Here is a 20,685-nt window from a genome sequence, read left to right as displayed (position 1 = left end):
GATTCTCTACCTGTAGATATTTATGCATTTCACAGGAAGAGAGTTCACTTTTCAAATTATCAGATAACATGGTAGTAATCGAGCAAATAATTTGAGGTACTTGCATTACAGTAATAGGACTATAAAACTTGACTATAAAACTTACTGTCAGATAACATCCTCTCCATAGCTTCAACATATTGCTCATAATCCATTATTACAACAGGACCTCCTTTATCTGCAGATCTAATCGCTATCATTTCATTTCTTTGTAATTTTCTAAGTGCTTCTCCTTCTCAGTAACTCAAAATTATTTCTACTCTTGTTAGAATTCTTAGAGCTGCCTTTGCTATGATAAAATTTATGCAGTTCATATTCTGTAAGTTTTAAAAATGCATCCACTAAGGGATTGTTATGTGGAACATAAGTGCTTAATTTTCTAAAAGGAGGAATTATAGCTAAACTCACTAAACTAGGTACAAATCCCTACATCACAAGAAGGGTTGCCAATTGGCTCACTGACAGAACCCACACTGTAAAAGTTGCAGACTCCAAATCTGACCTCAAAGCAGTGACTTAAGTGGAGTACCACAGGGTTCCGTCCTGGGACCTCTCCTGTTTGTCATCTACTTCTCTGAAGTACAGGCTAACACAGAAGGCCTCTGGCTAGCGAAGTTTGCAGATGACTGCAAACTAGGAGCCTTAGTCAAGTCCCCAAATGATGTGGACATCCTACAGAAGGGCCTTGCTGAGACAGATGCCTGGTGTCAGAGCCATGGCCTCAAGCTCAATGCCAAAAAGTGCAGAGTCATCTCCTTTGGTAAAAACTCTGTACCCATGAACTACCACATAGGCAGCAATCTACTTAACACCGAATGTGTGATAAGAGACCTTGGGACCCAGGTGGACAGTAGTCTCTCCTTTGATAGTGACATCATCACAGTAGTCAGGAAGTCCTTCTACGTGGCACACCTCATCATAAAAGGGTTCTCATCCAGGAAAAAAAGAGATCACTGTTCCCCTCTACTCGACACTCATTAGACCCATTATAGGAGTACAATGCCCCTTTTGGAATGTACCTCACAAGACATCTGCAGCAGCTGAAAGGTCACAGAAGTACCTCACAAAGAGGATTACTGGCCTCAAACAAATGCCCTACACTGACCACCTCAAAAAACTCCAGCTTTACTCTGTAGCATATCGCCTTCTCCAAGGTGATCTCTGCCTAAAAGATAAAGCTATGTCAAACCCAGAGCTTGGTGGACATGCTACACCTAAAGAAATCCCAATCCTTCCGAGCTACAAGCTCTAGGGACCTAAACCTTGTCACCACAACAAACAGGACATGCTGGAAGGATAGATTCCTGTCCCAGAGATTTCCCATACTCTGGAACAGGCAACCCATCTATGTCAAGCAAAGTTCTTCATTAGCATTCTTCAAGAAAAATCTTGATGAGTGGATGGGAAATAGAAAATACACCCCAGGGTTCACTTGGTTCACTTCTGTGTCTCTGCTCAACAGTGGCACAGGAAAATAACTTTCTTGGGTGGCATATGCCAGGGAACCTTGTTTGCTAGGCTTACGTAGGCCCTTGGGCCGATAGCCTAGTACCTACCTATGATTGTTCGTAAGTACTGTTGCCAAACTCTAATTTCAACATGATGTTTCTACAAAACACTTAAATCTAAAATAGTATCAAGAGACATTACTCTCACAAGTAGAGATAAAATTAAGCCCTTTGTTCAAAACAGAGCATTCTTCTTCCATTAAGACATGACTAGAAATGTTCCAGATCAATGTCTTTCAACATTGCCCCACATCTTTTTGATAAGAGTGATTTGGGTTCCTGTCCCCAGAAAACTTCAGTTTCTGGCACCCTCGGCTTACTGACCTCCCTCTCCTCATGTCTCTCCAAATTTATGGGCAACATATGTATGCTTGGAATCACTGTGATGCTGAAAGGTGAAATTCCTCTTCATCTTCAGCTTTCTAGCAGACACCTGAAGGTTTTGGGCCGAAAGTGACTGGTATTTGGAACTGTTCATGATTCCCTTCACCTTGACTAAAGCCCCAGTTCCAGCTGAAGAAAAACACCACCAAAGCATGATACTGCCACCACCATGCTTTGGTGGGGATGGTGTTCCCTTGGTGATGCAAAGTGTTGTTTTCATGCCAAACAGACCTTTTGGAATTGCGGCCAAAAAGTTCAACCTTGGGCTCATCAGACTATAACACATTTTTCCACACACTTTGGGAGACCTGATGAATTGCTTTGCAAATTTTTGTCAGGCCTGGATGTTTTTCTGTACAAGAAAAGGCTTCTGTCTTGCAACCCTATCCCATTGCCCAGACATATGGAGAATACAGGAGACTGTTGTCACATGTAGTACACAACCAGTACTTGCCAGAAATTCCTGCAGCTCCTTCAGTGTTGCTGTAGGTCTCTTGGGCAGCCTCCCTGACCAGTTTTTGTCTTGTCTTTTCATCAATTTTGGTGGGATGTCCAATTCTTTGTAACATTACTGTTGTTTCGCATTTTTCGACTTTTTGATGACCGTCTTCACTGTGTTCCACGGTATATCCAATGCTGTGGAATTTACTTTGTACCCTTCTTGATACCTTTCAGCAATGAGATCCCTTTGATGCTTTGTAAGCTGTCTGCAAACCATGGCTTTTTCTGTAGCAGGCAACTGAGTAAATGTCAGGAAAATTCTACTAGGACAGACAAACTTTATTTGGGGTTAATCAGAGTCTCTAACTGATGGCAGGTGTGTACCAAAGAAGACTGAATGCTGTAATTAAATCAAAAAGGTGCTTCAACAAAGTATTAATTTAAGGGTGTGCACGCTTATGCGACCAGCTTTTTTATTTTTAATATTTTTTTCCTCTAACAGATTTGTTTGATTTTCAATTGAATTGTACAGGTTATAGATCACATTAAAGGTGGGAAAAGTTTTGAATGGTCTCATTTTTTATATCACAAAAACCTGGCATTTTAACAAGGGTGTATACATTTTTTATATCCACTGTATCTCTGTTTCACCTGCTTATCACAACACCGTTCAGTTTTGCATTTCTGTTTAAAATCTAATGCTGCATATTTGTTCACCATTTGTATGACTGACAGCCGTTTTAATTTATAACCGTGCTGCCGACCTTACTTCAGCTAATTAATCCTGATAACATCATAACACCAAACATACAGACCTAGCCGTTTTAATTTATAACCGTGCTGCCAACCTTACTTCAGCCAATTAATCCTGATAACATCATCATAACACCAAACATACAGACCTTGGGTACACAACAGTAGTTTGACTCCTTTTCTTTTCTGCAGTACTTCAGCATTTTACTGCTAGGTGTCTTATAGATATGTTACTACTGACAGGTGCTCAGTGCTGTTGCCTGACTGCTATTCTGTAATGCATTTGTGTCAGTACCACTGGCCTTTATTGCTGCAGTGTATTACTGGCATTCAAAATGTGTGACAACTGTCAAGCAGTTCAGCAGCAGCCTTTACATTTTCCAGGTAAACTATTACTGCAGTAATTACATCCCTGCTGTCTGTTCCTGTTGTTCTTCTAAGCATGTTTATGTGGTACTATCACCATACATCCTGGAATTTTCCACACTGTATGACAACTCCACATACACTTATTTTCCACAGGACTATACTTTGCTCTTGTTCAGCTTATTTCTACCTTCAATGCCCATTGCACAACCACACTGGCTACCATCCAGAACCTGTGCCAGTGTGCTATACAAAAGTGACAAGAGGCACAGCCAGTCATACCCAGCTGGTGGTGTCGAGAGCTGCTTCTCTGGTGAAGGGCATACGTTCCTCTTCAGGAAGTGGCACTAAGGTTCATTTTGTTTCATTTAGCAGGAGGTGTGGAGGCTGGTCATTCATAACTAAGATGGTCTGGTGGATCAAGACAGGACTGGCATCCAGGGTTGCCTCTTCATGCAACTATCAGTGTCACATAGCTGCAAGGCCCCAACCACCATCCAGTGACAGAGCCCAGAAATGATGTCAACCATAAAAGCAACTGACTTCTTGATGGGTTCCCCAGTAAGGCAGATCGTAATTGAGTCCTAAGCCCATCCTATTTCCTATCATGGTGTTACTCTTCCTTGTGTCACTTATCCTTGCCTGTTGTCATCCAAACTTCCATTACCATTTTTCACCCCTGCCTGCCTGACTGGGTCTCTCCACTGTTGCGCTCTTTTGTATTAGAGCTTCCCTTGTCACTCGTCTGTGTGTCTCTGCTGCCATCCCCATACCCTCTCTCCCACTTACATCATCCTACTACTTCCTTCTCTCTCAACCTTACTCTAAAGATAAGAGTTAGGGTATGTTCCCCAATACAAAATACTCTTCCACATCCTATGCCTCTTTTCTGCTTTTCATTGCCTTTTTCTGTATTTTTCTACTTGACTGCATTTCTGACTACCTTATTGCCCAATTTCTTTCCAACTTAATAAATAAACAAAGTTTGAACTTTGCTGTGAAGCCCTTGTATGGGCTCTCACTTGTGTGTGCCTTGTATTTGGATTAGCAAGTGAACATGCATTGTAGTAAGCTTTTTGCATACATGCAGGCAGCCCAGGTCATGTGACATTTCTTAGCCTAGTCCACCTGTTTGCATGGTAATTGGCACTTTCACAAATGCAGGACTATCCCCGTTAGATTTTTAATGTGTTGACACATGCACATAACAATACTGTCAGACGGCATCACACAGTTTCATGCTATTTACTAAAGCATGGTCATGTTACTTTCTGAATACCCCCTTTCTTTAAGATAACTGAGAGTTTTTCCTACCACCACCTACACTGCCTGACTAACGGAATCTGAAATTTTATTTGTGGCAGCCCTTATCATAACTGTAGTGCTACCCTTGTCTTCGCAACACAATGATACAAGCCTGAACAAGTTTTGCTGCAAGTACATGTACTATATCTTGAAGGAGGGTTGGCCATTTTATCATTTATTGAACAATATGTTAAACAGACAATCTTCCCTTTCAATTTTCTGATGTAATTAAAAAACACATTATTACTGCTTTCAAAAGCTGAAACCAAGCTGAAATTGTAGTTATGATTTGGAAGACAATGAAATTAGTGCCAATACTGTATTTAATCTACAAATTTATTATTAGAACTAGAATAATCTAAGTTGTTCCTTTTTTCCTCTTGGTGCATCTTACTAAATTTTTGACTCTGCCAATATTTTTTTACTGGTACATGCTCACAGATGCAAAAATTAACAATAGTACTCACTGATTGTATCCCAAGATTTACTTGCATTGCTGAGCATAACATTTCACCGTTTCATAAAAATTTCAATTATCCCATTCACTGGTAACATTTAGAAAAGATAACTTGCATATGACACAACATGATTAAGCTGTCACTTTATGACAGAATATGATTTTACTGTCATGTTACATGAAAAGGTGAAAATTTCTAAAATAACTTTTCTTTTAAAAGTTACCCTGTGGGATAACATGATATATTGGTACTAAATAAGGACTTTGAAAGTAAGGAGGAAAATGCTTAGAGTTACAGGTATTGTAACACACAGCTAGTAGGTGAGACACTTTAAGTGGAAAGGTATACAATTATAAGGTGAAACAAAATGACTGGAAGGGTAAGGGAGGCTTAATTACTTTAAAGGTCGGCTCTTCACAACATGATGCTATAGTAATCACTAAAAGGACCAAATGAGATTGGATAGGGAGATTATGTGATTAAAGTAATATAAAAAAGAGCCATTGGGCTTACGAAAACAAGATGGACAGGGTTAACAAGTTTTGGAAGAGGATCACAAAGCAGTCTACTCTGGCTAGGCATGCCACATTTTCTGATATACAAAGAGGGACATTTCTTGCTGAAATTGACATTTTGTAGAGCAAACCACATGTCCTCAACTAATGCATACACTTAACTTTATTACCAAAAAAAAAAAAAAAAAAAAAAAAAAAAACCTCCCAAAGATCTAGCCTGCTGGTTGTCATTAATGTTCTACACAAAATTTCAGAAACAGTAACACTGTTTTCAGGCTCTTCCCCCCTCCACAGAGCATATACCCAAATTAGGACTGACACAGGGAAAAGACAAATGATAATTTTAGACAGAGCAACTACTCAAGAAAACGCTGAATTTGGATTTGCTTACCTTACTAAATTAATATTTTATAACAAATATCTATCAATGTACGAGCAAGCTTATAAGGGAAGCCAAACAAAGCAGGCAGTACCATATACGTATTAAAAAGCTGTAAATGAGGAACAACAGGAATAAGAAATGAAGTTCTAGCAACTTTATGAAAGAAATTGCTTATGCCTATTCTGTCACTGTCTGCAGTCAATGTGTTACTCTCATTAATTTACTTTCTAAGGTGCCAGCCCTCAGGAGTATTGCCAAAGAAATCAGATTTGTACACACAGATTCCATTCAAAACAACTGCCCGTTATCCAGTTGCATACAGGCTAGGTGTTGCATTTTCGCTTAATATTTAGCCAAACTAGAAAGAGAAAAAGAAGGTCAGTATGTGTACATGCTAGTTGCAATCAGCAATATAACAAGCGTACATTAGAGAACACATACTGGCCTTCTTTTTCTCTTTCTTGTTTGTTCACACATGTACCTGCAGATTGGGCACTCACTACTAGGGTTACCACCTGTCCCACTTTGCGAGGGGCAGTCCCTCTTTGGGCAGTTGTGTCCTGACAAAAATTGTAAAAATGGCAAATGTCCTGAGACTGTAGGACAAAATTATTTCCTATATTTTATGTAATAGTTGCATAAAACAGTTATTCTATATTTGAAATAACTAAATGTTATAAGAAACAAAATAAGCAACTAAAATGCTACAAGAATAAGCTTTTATTTAGGCAAAAATGTTAAGTTCTATCCTTTGTATTGGCCATGGGTATGTGTCGGTCTGTAACATCTGATGTTTGTACCAAAAATGTCCCACTTTGGCCATTTGAAAAGGTGGCAACCCTACTCACTACTTATGAAACAGACAAAATGCTCCCCATCAAAAAATTAACTGAAATACCACCGATACTGCTTATTATCGACACTCGTTAACAACCCTGCAAAAGTGCTGCCCTGGACTTTAAAAACAGGAAAGCCTCAACCAGCCTACATCGGTAAAAACCAGTCAAGGTTTAGCAGTCAAACAAGTCTAAGCAGCAAAAATCTTTAACTGCTGTTTACATAATGTTTCACTTTACATGACGGTGCAATCGGGTTTGCAACCTCTTAGCTTCACATTCCACTGGTTTAAAATGAAACGAACGTCACTTTATCAGAAACTGATATACTGTACACAGAGTTCAAGGGGTTAATTAACAGCTTTACTTTCTCGTATTTTAAAGGGCGATCGTCACTTTTACAGATATACATGCTACTACATTGTTTTCTATTTATCCAAGCACTTTTTAAAGGGTACCTCTGACGTTTCAACAACAACACATGGGTCTAGATGACAGTACAATTGCAAAATAATGGTTACATCGCTTTAAACCTAGGTATCTCACAAAATTCACAGTGTACAAGGACCGCAGGGCACAAATCAACAACCCCACCCCCAGCACTTAAAAAATAAAGAGACCAACACACATTGTTTTGAAACAATCACTTAAGACCGGTAAACAAAAATTCTACAACTCTTTCGTAAAATCTACAGCAAACTGTAGGGAAGGGAGGGGTAAGAAGCAAGACTGCTATAGCACGGGGCAAGTATTTACACACTGTAATTTTACCGGACGCAGTTCAAAACATTAACAACCTCTGCAGTTCCAAACATTCAGTGTGGGTAGAAGCTGGCTCCATCCCTGCAAGGGAAAGTAGATCGCTTACCCAAACAGCACAATGCAGACTTTGCCGGGGCTACACCCAGTAGCTTCGGTGCAGCAACGGTCCCAATAACCAGACCCCCCTAAATAACAACCATCCCCAGTCAGGTATCCCGTACTTTACCACCCATGCAATGTTTGGAAAACTCATCCAGCTACAGCCAATGGTTAGGTGGTGCCGAATACAAGCAAGAAACGTAAAATAAATCTTCAGAAAATACTTTTTTACCTGAGTTAAGGAAAGAGTGACAGGAGCCGCCATGCTGTTCCTATCGCAACAGCTGGCCTTCGCCCATCATGCACTGAGCGCTAGCAGAAGAGCGAGCGCACCCAAACAAAGTTCGGCAACTTCCACGGTCGTGCAAAAACCGGAGCTGGAGTTCCTAAGTTACGGAGTTGGATCCACATTCAGACAGAGGTGAATGTTTGCTGTGGCAGTGGCAGACCACGGCTTGTTTTTTTTCTTTAAAGCTCAAGCTTCATCTTCGTCAATACACGTTGCTAGGGTTCCAGTCTTTGTGCAGTATATTCCCTATGTGGGATGCTGTGTCCTACAACAAAAAGCAACAGATTTCCTAAAATTTTAGGAAAATAGTTCATAAGTTTTCTTTTACAGTGTTACAAAACAATTATCTTGTATCTGAAACACTCCGTTATATGAAACAGCACAGCAACACAAAATGCTGCAAGAATAAGCTTTTAATTGAAAAAAAAGACGTTCTGTCCTTTGCAATGGTCACAGATATTGTTTGTTTTACAAAATCTCACGTTTCTAAAAAAATGTTTCACTTTGGGCATTTGAAAAGGTAACATCACATGCACATCTCTGCTATCTCCATTATCTCCAAACTGCCCATTTTTTCAAATTGTCAAGATTTTTTCCTCATATTTTTGGTCTGTTCCTCATAAAATTTATGGTTCTCTGGCACATCACTGAGGATTGAAGTCACTAAATGTTCAAAAGGATCTTACTGTTGTATTTTTAACTACTGATAGCCATCTTCAAAAGAAGAAAGTAATCAAATCTGCTTTAATGAATGAATTAGTCCTTAGGTCAGTATCATTGTAAAATAAATCTATAACCAATGAAAGTGTCGCACGCTAAGTAACCATCCTTCTGAAGCACAGGCATAATGTCATTTGTGTCACTTATTTTTGTTTGATGCATCACATTTAATTCTGCAAGTAGCATCACTCTTTTTCTCAAGGTTTTTACTGTATTTCAACTTTTTCTATTCTGTACCTGGATCAGCCTTCCTCCCTTTGTCTTTAATTAGTAATATTTATTCATATTCCTTCAAAAAGATTTAAGAATTACTAATAACACATTATTGAACCTATACAGAAAAAAACTCTGAATATAAAATTTGATTTTAGGGTGCAATCATATGATCATACGAGATTACTAGGCAAATGTCTCTGGGATCTTTACAAGCCTAGCCAAGAGTTTATCCCCCCCCAAAAAAAAAGAAACCTCAGACAGCACCTGTCACACCTGTCAATGAGGGACAAAGGTGGAACCCCTGGGACAAATTTATGGTTTCCCATCCACTCATCAAGGTTGTGTTTAAAGAGGGTCAGTGAATTACTCTAACATGTATGAGAAGTCTATTCCCGAGACTGGGCAGCCTCTGGGAGACAACCTGTATCTCCAGCAGGTTTTGTTGATGTCTCATATTAGATTTAGGCCTACTGAGTGGGTAATGCGCGAGGAGTTAGACTTACAGATATGGAACATCTCCAGTAGGGCAGGGTCTGACATTGCCTTGTAGGCGAGACACAGATCACCTCTGAGCAATCTGTTTGATACTGAGTAGAGTGATAGTGATTTAGGCCTGTCTGCATAGGATAAGTGTTGGAGGCCATGGATTCTCTTTGTGAGGCATTTATGTGGCCTTTCCATTTGGTGCAGGTGTTTGGAGAGGTACATACCAAACGGGACATTGTACTCAATTATAGGTCTAATAAGGGAGAAGTACAGAGAGGTAATAACCTCCTTTTTTTCTGGATGTGATCCCTTTACTTATGAGATGAACCAAGTAAAAGGCTTTTCAGACCACCGCCACCACATGATGGTCAAATGTGAGATTGTTGTCAACCTGAGTACCCAGGTCTCTCACCACAGGTTGTGTGCTTAGGGGATTGCCGTTGATGTGGTAATCAGTAGGGGCTGTGTTTTTGCCAAATGGTACAATAATGCATTTTTTGCGTTTAAATTAAGGCCATGACTTTGACACCAGTTATTTGTAGCTGTGAGACCCTCAGTCTTCTATAATTAAAAAAAGAATTCTATGAAAATCCGGCTGTGAGTATGTGCAAAATAATCTGTATACAGTAATATACTGGTTATCAATAGTTTGAAGCAGTTGCCATTTTTTTTTCTGATTATTACCCTCTGCAAGCATGGAAGTTTCTATATGTGTTAATTTCTTTTTGCACACTATGGAATGAGCATGAAACTTTTTTGTAATTTCCTGGTACATCAACCTTAAAAATAAAATACCTCTACTTTAATCTACTATATACCACAAAACATTTTATTCCTTATGTTTCACATTAACAGTTTTTAGTTAGCCTGGAATCAAACCCTGCATCTTCTGATTTTCCATAACCAGACAGGTCTTACAGTAAGCACACAAAAATTGTAGTCTTAAACATTTCCACAATATAAAAGCTTTCTATGGTTTACCTGCTTAGATTTTAACTCTAGCTAATGAATAACAAAACAAGAGAACCTTATTCCTATTATCAACCTCTGTTTTTTAAACCACTGCTGATTTGTCTGACACAAAATTTAACTTTAGTTAGAATCTGGAACAGTAACTATTTCTAGCCTTTTGATTGCATCATATGTCAGACTAACGCATAGTCTACCTTTCATTCCAGTCAGAGGTCAGTGAAGCTTTTCCTGTACTTTTGCATGTAGTTACTGTTCCAATGGCTTTGGATACATGCCTGTCTTGTCTTTTACCCCTCTACTTTATGAATGCATATTTAAAATAGTTGCTCCTATTATTATAAGCAAACTGGCCCTTCATGTAATACTAATCAATTAAATCTACTGCTGTTTCTATGTTTACCTGGGATATGCATTTTATAACAACAGGGAACATGTGGTTTTACTCAAAATAGCTTTTGCAAAAGACAGTTGTTTAAATTAGGAAATTCACACCTTCTTATTTCTTCCCCTTTGCAAAAACATTGTTTGAAAACCTTGTTTATCACTATATCAATCAGCATGTTCAATATTAATGTATGGTATGTGTACATTTATTACTTAATAACCCTTTCATGTAGCTTTACATTAGATGCTCTATCTGTAATCCAGTTAGAATTTTCCTCTAAAATCTCAGTGTAAAACATATATCCTTTAATCTAATCATTTCCTTCTCTCAAATCAGCAAGTATAATATGAATGCTCTCAGTTTTATTTTCAGTGCCTGTGCAACAAATACATTCCAAAAACAAAGTGTATTTTGTAAGATCCGGGGCCCCTTATGGATAATACAAAAACAACACATGTCTTCTATTCATTGCATTTCCCAGGACAAACACACATTTTTGATTCACTGTTTAATACTCAGAAATACTTATATTATCTCTCTTTTCACTGGATAAGCATTCATTAATGTCTTTTGAAGGTCAGTAGTGTCTTGATTGCTACAGACACAGATGGAAAACTGCAGTGTATACAAGTTGAGATACATAATGGCTGTAACATCTACTGCTTATTATTTAGAAGATAGATCTCTTGCAGATAAAAATTGTGTACATGCATTTGCCCGAGGGAAAAATAGTTCATGTAACTTGCTTTTCCTGAGAATTAAGCTCATCTAATCTGTTTACTGTATAAAACCAGATGTCTTGGTTTTCTGAAATACTGTAAAGTCATTTGACACATTTTACTTTTGTATGAATTCTTTAGGAAATTTTAAACAGCAAATATTACATCATTCATTCACATGTGCTACTGCTTTAAGACATTAGCCATGCATATGCTGACAATACTTTCCTGATTGCAGTGCAAAAAGGTATACCTGGAATTTTCCTTGCCATTATAACAGTGTATGGCAAAATAACATTTTCCCCAGACTGCAGGGAATAGTTTTGTTTGTAAAATGTGACCATTAAAAATGGTTTAATAATTCTTTCTTGGCAATTTAACTAGACTGTCCATGCAATTATTTTCTGTTAGAAACTCCCACAGTGTACACACCAAATATGTGCTAAACCATGCAACTTCATTAATTCCTTCTAAGACTGAAGATCATTCATTTATTAGTTTCAAGTTCAAGGGAATCTCCCTTTAAAAAACATTCTCTGTTAACTTTTGTAACATGATTTATCTATTAGAAAAATTCTGTTTGCTTACAGTATAAGCATCTGGAAGGATAGTGAATGCTGATGTGGAACCTGCTCTCCAGTTTCTTCTTCCAACAAGACACACCACTTTTGTAAGCTAAGGTCAGCTACTCAAGTCACCTTCTTTTGACAGAATCCACTGTCATACATTCTACAAGACGTATTCTGACTGGTATAGTGAATTACTCATATGGATCTTTTTTCTTTCCCTAGTTTCACATTTCCCTTCTCCATCTAGCCATGCTGTGTCAGAAGCCCGCAGCTGTAGGAGATAGTGTACTAGATTTTTTTATTTGCAAGTCTGGTTTCACCAAATGTAAAAATCTGATTGCTATCCATCTCATAATAAAATTCTAGAGGCATAATTCATGTTGTGGCAAGTAGATTTGTTCCGAATAAGATAGCAGCTTACAGATAATTGCAAAATGCACAGCTAATCAAAGCAGACTACATACTAGCTTACATACTTATAATGAAGTATAAAATCAGCAATTCAACAGCTCAGGTGATAATTTCGTAACATTCTCCAATCATAATTCACACTCTTCAGCTGACAGTAACACAATGCAATAATCTATTTCATTTGTCTTCTACAAGACAGCTCAGATTGTTACATTTGTAGAAAGTTTCCTACGATTTCATGCTCCAGCACTCAGTAATTGTCCTTCATGCTCTTCATATAAAAATAAGGTAAAGCACAAAGACAGTCTGTCTGTTTTTACAATCTTTCTAACTTTGCTCTTAGTCATCAATGTTTGCCAGTATCCTTTTGTTCATACTACAACTTAGCCTTTATATCCAACTCCAGCATGATGTTTGCTAATAATTTCACAGAATCCTCACTTGTATAGCAGCAATGTCTGAAATAATTCTACTTTGAAGAAATCCATTCTGATACTTGAGCTTTAGCACAACAGTCTTAACACAGACCAGTCTACCCACCTACCAATCTCACAAAAAAAAAATAACAAAAATATATACATGGGTAAATAAAATAAATACGGTGCTGAAATCTATTTAATCCTATGGCCAACCTGGAGCTGATTGCTTATACACTGCAAATTCCATGTATTCCTATCACTCATATTATCAACCTCTCTCACCTACAACAACTTTTTATCCACATGGACACCAGTTATTACAATCCCCATTACTATATGTTCATAATCTTCAGTACTGTCCAGTTTTCACTCTTATTATTACCTGACTAAAAACAGTAGACAAGATCATTACATTCCAACTGCCTGATCACCTGCACTCCAGCTCCCTAATGCACAGATTCCTACTTGGTTTGAGGTTGGAAAACCATAGCATTGCTTGCTCTCACCAACATCCTCTAAAGTGAGATGGAGGAAGGAGCACTCAGTGGAAACAACTTTGTGGATCTAAGCAAAGCTTTGACTCTGTTTTTCACCACCATTTCTTCTGCCTTGCATCTTCTCTCATAGCCTATTTATCATTGCCTTCAGTCAATTCTCTGGCTATCTTGATACTCATGCTGCAAAAGACTTGGTTAACAATACAAAGTTCAAAACTTTTATACTCCACAGAAGCATATACAAGGGGTTCATACTAGGGACACTATTCTTTTCTAACTGTATTAACTCCGATATAATGCAAAATACCTTGGAGGATGTTTTCTGTTTTGTACACTGTATGTCCTGTCCAGGTTCAGATCCTACTCCTAACATTTTTGCAATCTTTTAATTAAAGTAGGGTGAATGATTTCCCCATTCTTATAATGATCACATGACAATCCACCCTTTTAATCCTAATACTTTATGACAGTTTAATGCTCACTTACTCCCAGGTCTAGCTACAAACCTCAGTCACTTTGTGTCATTTGTCAGGCAGACTTCAGCAGCTTTCTTTTATACTTAAGCCCTAACTATTCATATGCATACTTCCTTAGCACTCAAGAGGCTGGAGTGTAGTGGATGCCTGTAAAACAGGAGCCACTTGCTGCTGAGAGAGACATTCTCTTCAGCCCCCCCCCCCCCACACACACACACATAAGCAAGCATGTTGCCATCACACCTCCATGTCTCTGTGGGCTAATGAACAGTTATTATGCAGCCATCAGACAATCTTTCTTCTCTCCTTTCCCATGAAGAGGAAAACAGAAAACAAAACAGGCTATATTGCTTTGACACTCCTGTCCCTCCCCACAATGTGCCCTCTACTGCCTAGGCCTCATATTCAAACCTACATCACAAGGGGGATAATCAGGGACCCATCCATCTATGCTATAGAGCCAGCCCTGCCAAATTCTATTAGAAGTCATTTACAGCCAGCACTACACCCCCAACTGGCTAGATTAAAAGCAATTTACATTAAATTCTAGCAAGTCTATAGTCAAGATGTGTAGAACTACTTTATGGGGGGGGGGGGGTCTAAGCAATCAAAACATCACCTATGTAGATTTTTACAGTAAGCTCAAAGAAGTGTCATGGCTTACTGAAACTAGAATACATTTACTACATATTACTTGTTTTAGATATTTTGTAACCCCCACTTATGCTCCAATAAATCTCATCCCACAAATAGAGCCCACACAGAAGAACAAAGACACCACAGTGTTGAAACATGCAATAAAGCCACACCCACCTTAAACTGGAAGTAAGGAATACATTCAGGAAGGGGATCCTTGATGCAGTTCTAAAATATGCTCTCCCACCTTGTAGCTATGCCCAAATCCAATATCAGTAGATTTGTGGTCTCACAAAATACAATTTGCTGCTTTATTGTACATTCCCACAAAGTTGAACACCATTGTGTCACCCTTTCTACTGAACAAAGTGAATCAATTCAACTCCAGGCTTTCTGTCTACATGCAACTCTTTCTTTCAGACTACTATGTTATACCCTCCTCATGTAGTTAGTTACCCATCCATTAATTCTGACTTTATTTTTCCTTCTGAATTAGAAAAAAATTGTAGCACTTTACTATCTTCCAAAACTTCCATTCTTCACTTAGAGCTTAGCTCTCTTCCCTTCCAAGATGCAATGATCCTGTAGGATGATCTGACCCTCTTAATTTTCAAACTTTGCTAACAAATCTGCTCTATAACTTCTCTCCATACCATAACTCATTATTTTTCCCGATCTTACCACTCTCAAAAGTCCCCTGAGTGTCTACAAACTGGTTTGTGGTCTTTTCATCTTTGACTCATGGTTAAGCAAATACTACTATGAACTTCCTGACTATCTCTATGGAAGCCTTGGGTCTCATTTTTCTAATCTCTGCCATCTTTATTCTTCCCACCAGTTGTATTGATTTAATAATAGCTCTAGTCATAACTGTATCTGCATAGATAGATTGCTGCCTCTTTCATAATGAGTTGTCTTGGTACAGTATTTCAAACTATATTGTCATTAAAAAAGATGCAGTGTGAGCCAGTATTCTTCCTGCTTTAATTAAATAAATAAATAAACATGTTTCAAAGTCAGTATCTTTGGCACTGTATATTTCTGCACAAGGATATACTATTAACCTCCCAGACGCATCATGGCTTACTGAGAATATAATACATTTACTACTGTCTAAACTAATGGCTTAACAGATTTATACATAACTTTACATTGCAATAGATTTGCTCATGTAAAAACATTTTTATAGTTAAACAGAGAGGCAACGGCTGCAAATGACACATGCATTTATAATGTATGTAGAGGTAACATTCAGACAGAGAAATATTGTTAAATGAGTTGGTGGAAAATTATTTGGTTATGAGTACAAAATGGAATTTTCTGGCAATAATTCTATTTATGACGTTTTGTAACTGGTTTTGCTGACTTCATGACTTCATTATAGTTTGCTTAAAATATTTAATTTTCATAATACCTGGAAAAAAGATTAAATATGAGACAATTTACACATAGCATGACTTAGGAATTTTTAATGTTAAGTTTGAGTTGTGTTTTAACCTCAAAGAATTGGACTACTGTGATTATGTCTAACTCGTATCATATTTGCAAAGCAAAATATAAACAAGTCTACTCCAGAGTGAAGAGAGGTACCATGCCTGTTTACTATTGCTCATACTGTACAAAGCCTACCCCCATCAAGCTGCATGTAGACACATAAACAGCCCCACACAAGTACAGTAATGTTAAAATACATATAGATTTTTTCCACCAAAGTTATGCAGCAGAGGGTGGAGGAAAATAAGAATACTGACTGCAGCAACAGCACACTGCTTAACACACTATAGCTGGAATAATTACATAGAATTCACACATATCACATACAAATAAATATGCACGTATTTCTAACCGTTATAAATCTGATATAAGTAATTCTGCTACAATATAAGTATGCCTGTGTACATATCCACAAATTGTAAAAATCATACATCAAGAAATACGTAATTTGTAAAGTACTAAAATATATTTCTTTTATAAGATGTACACACATCACTCTCTCTCTCTCACACACACACACACGTGTATATATATATATATATATATATATATATATATATATATATATATATATATATATATATAAATATATGTACACACACACACACACACACACACACACACACACAAACAAAAGTACAAGTGTATGTGTGTTTAAGTTATAGATATCTTAGGGTAAGTTATGTCTTTGTGTTTAAAGCTATGGATTATGTTAAATTAAGTGTGGACTTAAGCCTTGAATAGAAAATGGAACTAGACAACAGAAGACCCACAGGTCCACTTTTTACATTTTATAAAATTAGATCTAGGAGAATAAGCCCTTATTTATCTCACCATATTCCATACTTATGGAATATGCTGTCATTAAATGGCAACATAATTTAGTGTTTTTAAAATAAGGCTAGATAATTACATAGAAATTAGAAAATATGTGCATGGGTTAAAGGATTCTGCATTCTTCAATGGCCTTGTGGCCCAAATAAGGAATGATTCTCTGGAATAATGAATTATAATGGGACCTTGAAGAGAGTTACATACAATTAGCTAACCTGAGTGGTTCAAGTAACTTACTAGGAACAAAAAAATAGGTTAATACATAGGATTGAGGCCATGCAGCTAGTAAGCTCTATCCTGTAGTCCTTATTTTGATTCGCTCAGTCTTCATTTTCTTACTGGGTTTACCCAGTTAACTAAAACAAAGCTGATCTAATTTCCTAATGCCTTTGTCCTCGTACACCTGAAAATGAGAGATAAGTCCAACAAGGAGCCTTTTTCCAAGGATCCATATAAAGCATAATCCGCTCACCAAGGTTCTGAAAAAGGGTTAAACTTTGGCAACTGGATTGAATACTAGAGCTTATTATGGCCAGCAATGGCCAGTACACCTTTTAACATAAATGATGGTTTGATGGACTAAATAACCCTACTTTATTGCAAATAATGTAGAACTGTGAAACTTTAAGACTTCTTACTTTGAAACTATTAAACCTGCAGTGACAGCCAACAACATCAATATTACTTTCCAAGTCAGAAATTTCAAAGGACAATCCAATTGCAGGAACTGTGAATCTTTGGACAGAGTCTCTGCTATACCTATTGGTGATCCTTCCAAATGAGGAACCACCTTCTTAAGTTTCCTGTTCTAGGCCGCAGCCTTCTATACAGAAGTAATTGGTAACATGTTTCCATTATTCTAATACAATCATCTGACATGCTAAATTAGAGTGAGAATACTAAAGGCATAAGTCACATTCAAATACACATTCTTCATTCTCCACACACAAGATATCACAACATATAAGCACAGATATATGTAATATATTTACACACATACACTTGTACGTTTGTTTGTGTATGTGTGTGTGTGTGTGTGTGTGTGTGTGTGTACATATATATATATATATATATATATATATATATACGTGTGTGTGAGAGAGAGAGAGAGACTGATGTGTGTACATATTTTGAAAGAAATATATTTTAGTACTTTACAAATTATGTATTTATTGATGTATGATTTTTACAATTTGTGGATATGTACACAGGCATACTTATATTGTAGTAGAATTACTTATATCAGATTTATAACAGTTAGAAATACACAAGAAGCTGTAGTAATTGGTTGTTTGGGACCATTCCTAGCTCTTTTGTAGTTCACTGCTTAAAATCCGCCTCTGGGTGTTTTTTTCTGGCTATACTGCTCAGACAAGCTCCACGTGGGTTTACAGAGTGGTCCTAGCAGCAAGGAACTCGAAAAAGCGACTACCTTCTGGATTTAAGTATCTTTGCTTTTTTTTCACTGGAAATAGCTTCTGTTGCTTACTTTGAACTAGCCTGAACTGTTTTTTTTTACAGATTACTGCATTTATTTTAAAATCTGCACTTAAAGTTACATTTAGTCGAATTTAATCGAAAGTTTGCTTGTTTGTTTGTTTAATTTAACTGTGGAGGCTGCCCTCTAAAGTGTGCTAGCCTGTGTAACTAATTTATCACTGTCTCTGCATTTTCTGTGTGTTTCTACAAAAAAAAACAAAAAAACAAAAAAAATAATCCTTGTTTTCCCGCCTTTCTTGACTAGTTTAGACCAGTATACAGGCATTGCTGTATTCTGGGCTATGGTGTAGTTCCTGTGTTGTCCATTACCTTACTTGGATAAAAGGAAGTTTCTTTGCTCACCAGTGGGAGTGGGGAGCCTTGAGCAGCCTACCTGTCCTTGGGGGAAGTGACCTCGCACAAGAAGCTGTAGTAATTGGTTGTTTGGGACCATTCCTAGCTCTTTTGTAGTTCACTGCTTAAAATCCGCCTCTGGGCATTTTTTTCTGGCTATACTGCTCAGACAAGCTCCACGTGGGTTTACAGAGTGGTCCTAGCAGCAAGGAACTCGAAAAAGCGACTACCTTCTGGATTTAAGTATCTTTGCTTTTTTTTCACTGGAAATAGCTTCTGTTGCTTACTTTGAACTAGCCTGAACTGTTGTTTTACTGATTACTGCATTTATTTTAAAATCTGCATTTAAAGTCACATTTAGTTGAATTTAATCGAAAGTTTGCTTGTTTGTTTGTTTAATTTAACTGTGGAGGCTGCCCACTAAAGTGTGCTAGCCTGTGTAACTAATTTATCACTGTCTCTGCATTTTCTGTGTGTTTCTACAAAAAAAAAAACAAAAAAAATAATCCTTGTTTTCCCGCCTTTCTCGACTAGTTTGGACCAGTATACAGGCATTGCTGTATTCTGGGCTGTGGTGTAGTTCCTGTGTTGTCCATTACCTTACTTGGATAAAAGGAAGTTTCTTTGCTCACCAGTGGGAGCCTTGAGCAGCCTACCTGTCCTTGGGGGAAGTGACCTCAGCACAAGAAGCTGTAGTAATTGGTTGTTTGGGACCATTCCTAGCTCTTTTCTAGTTCACTGCTTAAAATCCGCCTCTGGGCATTTTTTTCTGGCTATACTGCTCAGACAAGCTCCACGTGGGTTTACAGAGTGGTCCTAGCAGCAAGGAACTCGAAAAAGCGTCTACCTTCTGGATTTAAGCATCTTTGCTTTTTTTTCACTGGAACTAGCTTCTGTTGCTTACTTTGAACTAGCCTGAACTGTTTTTTTACTGATTACTGCATTTATTTTAAAATCTGCACTTAAAGTTACATTTAGTAGAATTTCATCGAAAGTTTGCTTGTTTGTTTGTTTAATTTAACTGTGGAGGCTGCCCACTAAAGTGCGCTAGCCTGTGTAACTAATTTATCACTGTCTCTGCATTTTCTGTGTGTTTCTACAAAAAAAAAAACAAAAAAACAAAAAAAATAATCCTTGTTTTCCCGCCTTTCTTGACTAGTTTAGACCAGTATACAGGCATTGCTGTATTCTGGGCTGTGGTGTAGTTCCTGTGTTGTCCATTACCTTACTTGGATAAAAGGAAGTTTCTTTGCTCACCAGTGGGAGTGGGGAGCCTTGAACAGCCTACCTGTCCTTGGGGGAAGTGACCTCAGCACAAGAAGCTGTAGTAATTGGTTGTTTGGGACCATTCCTAGCTCTTTTGTAGTTCACTGCTTAAAATCCGTGTTTGCACGGCTTTGCGCGATCGTGCGCATAGCGCAGTGCCGTTTAAACAAGGTTAAACTTGGTTAAACAAGGTTAAACTCGCCAAGTCTGCTGTTCAATTTTTCCCTTAGAACTGTTCTACTTGCAATCTAAACAGCCTATACTCTATCTGAAAAGCTCAGCACTTGCTCCTAAAGCATTTTTTACACAGGTAAAGCACTCTTAAACAAAAGAAAGTACTTCATTCACCTAAATTCTGTTGAGTACCCATTTCCCTATAGGTCCTTTCTGACTCAGATACACAGCAATCTTTTTCACTATTTCTAGCGAGTCGAAGGGTCAGTTGCTGGCGTCCTCTCCTGTTCAGCTGGTGAATCTGGGAATCTTGAGGCAATGTTACAATTGCCTCATGTACACAGACAACCCTCTCCTCCTCCCAACAAATACAAATATATGAGAGAGATGCAACTATATAGCCAAACTGGAGGCTGAGCTCTCTCAATTCAATATTGGCAA

At 37.8% G+C, this 20,685-nt stretch overlaps 1 protein-coding gene across 2 annotated transcripts in view; it reads right to left on the bottom strand.

Annotated features, from left to right (window-relative positions):
- The window catches only part of EPS15 (epidermal growth factor receptor pathway substrate 15), a 2,462,763-nt gene extending 2,454,604 nt beyond the window's left edge, over positions 1-8,159 (bottom strand). Inside the window, exon 1 of one of the 2 annotated variants that reach the window (XM_044086083.1) lies at positions 8,081-8,159. In XM_044086083.1, coding sequence (XP_043942018.1) covers positions 8,081-8,113 — 33 coding nt within the window. In that variant the 5' untranslated portion in view covers positions 8,114-8,159. The remainder of the gene's footprint in view (positions 1-8,080) is intronic. The other variant, XM_044086082.1, reaches the window with a different exon arrangement.
- Positions 8,160-20,685: the final 12,526 nt, after the last annotated feature.

This window comes from Protopterus annectens, chromosome 10.part0, assembly GCF_019279795.1.
Source record: "Protopterus annectens isolate FY-2018-M chromosome 10.part0, PAN1.0, whole genome shotgun sequence".
NCBI lineage: Eukaryota > Metazoa > Chordata > Ceratodontiformes > Protopteridae > Protopterus > Protopterus annectens.
The sequence above is the reverse complement of the archived record's forward strand: the minus strand, read 5'-3'. Positions and strand labels throughout refer to the sequence as shown.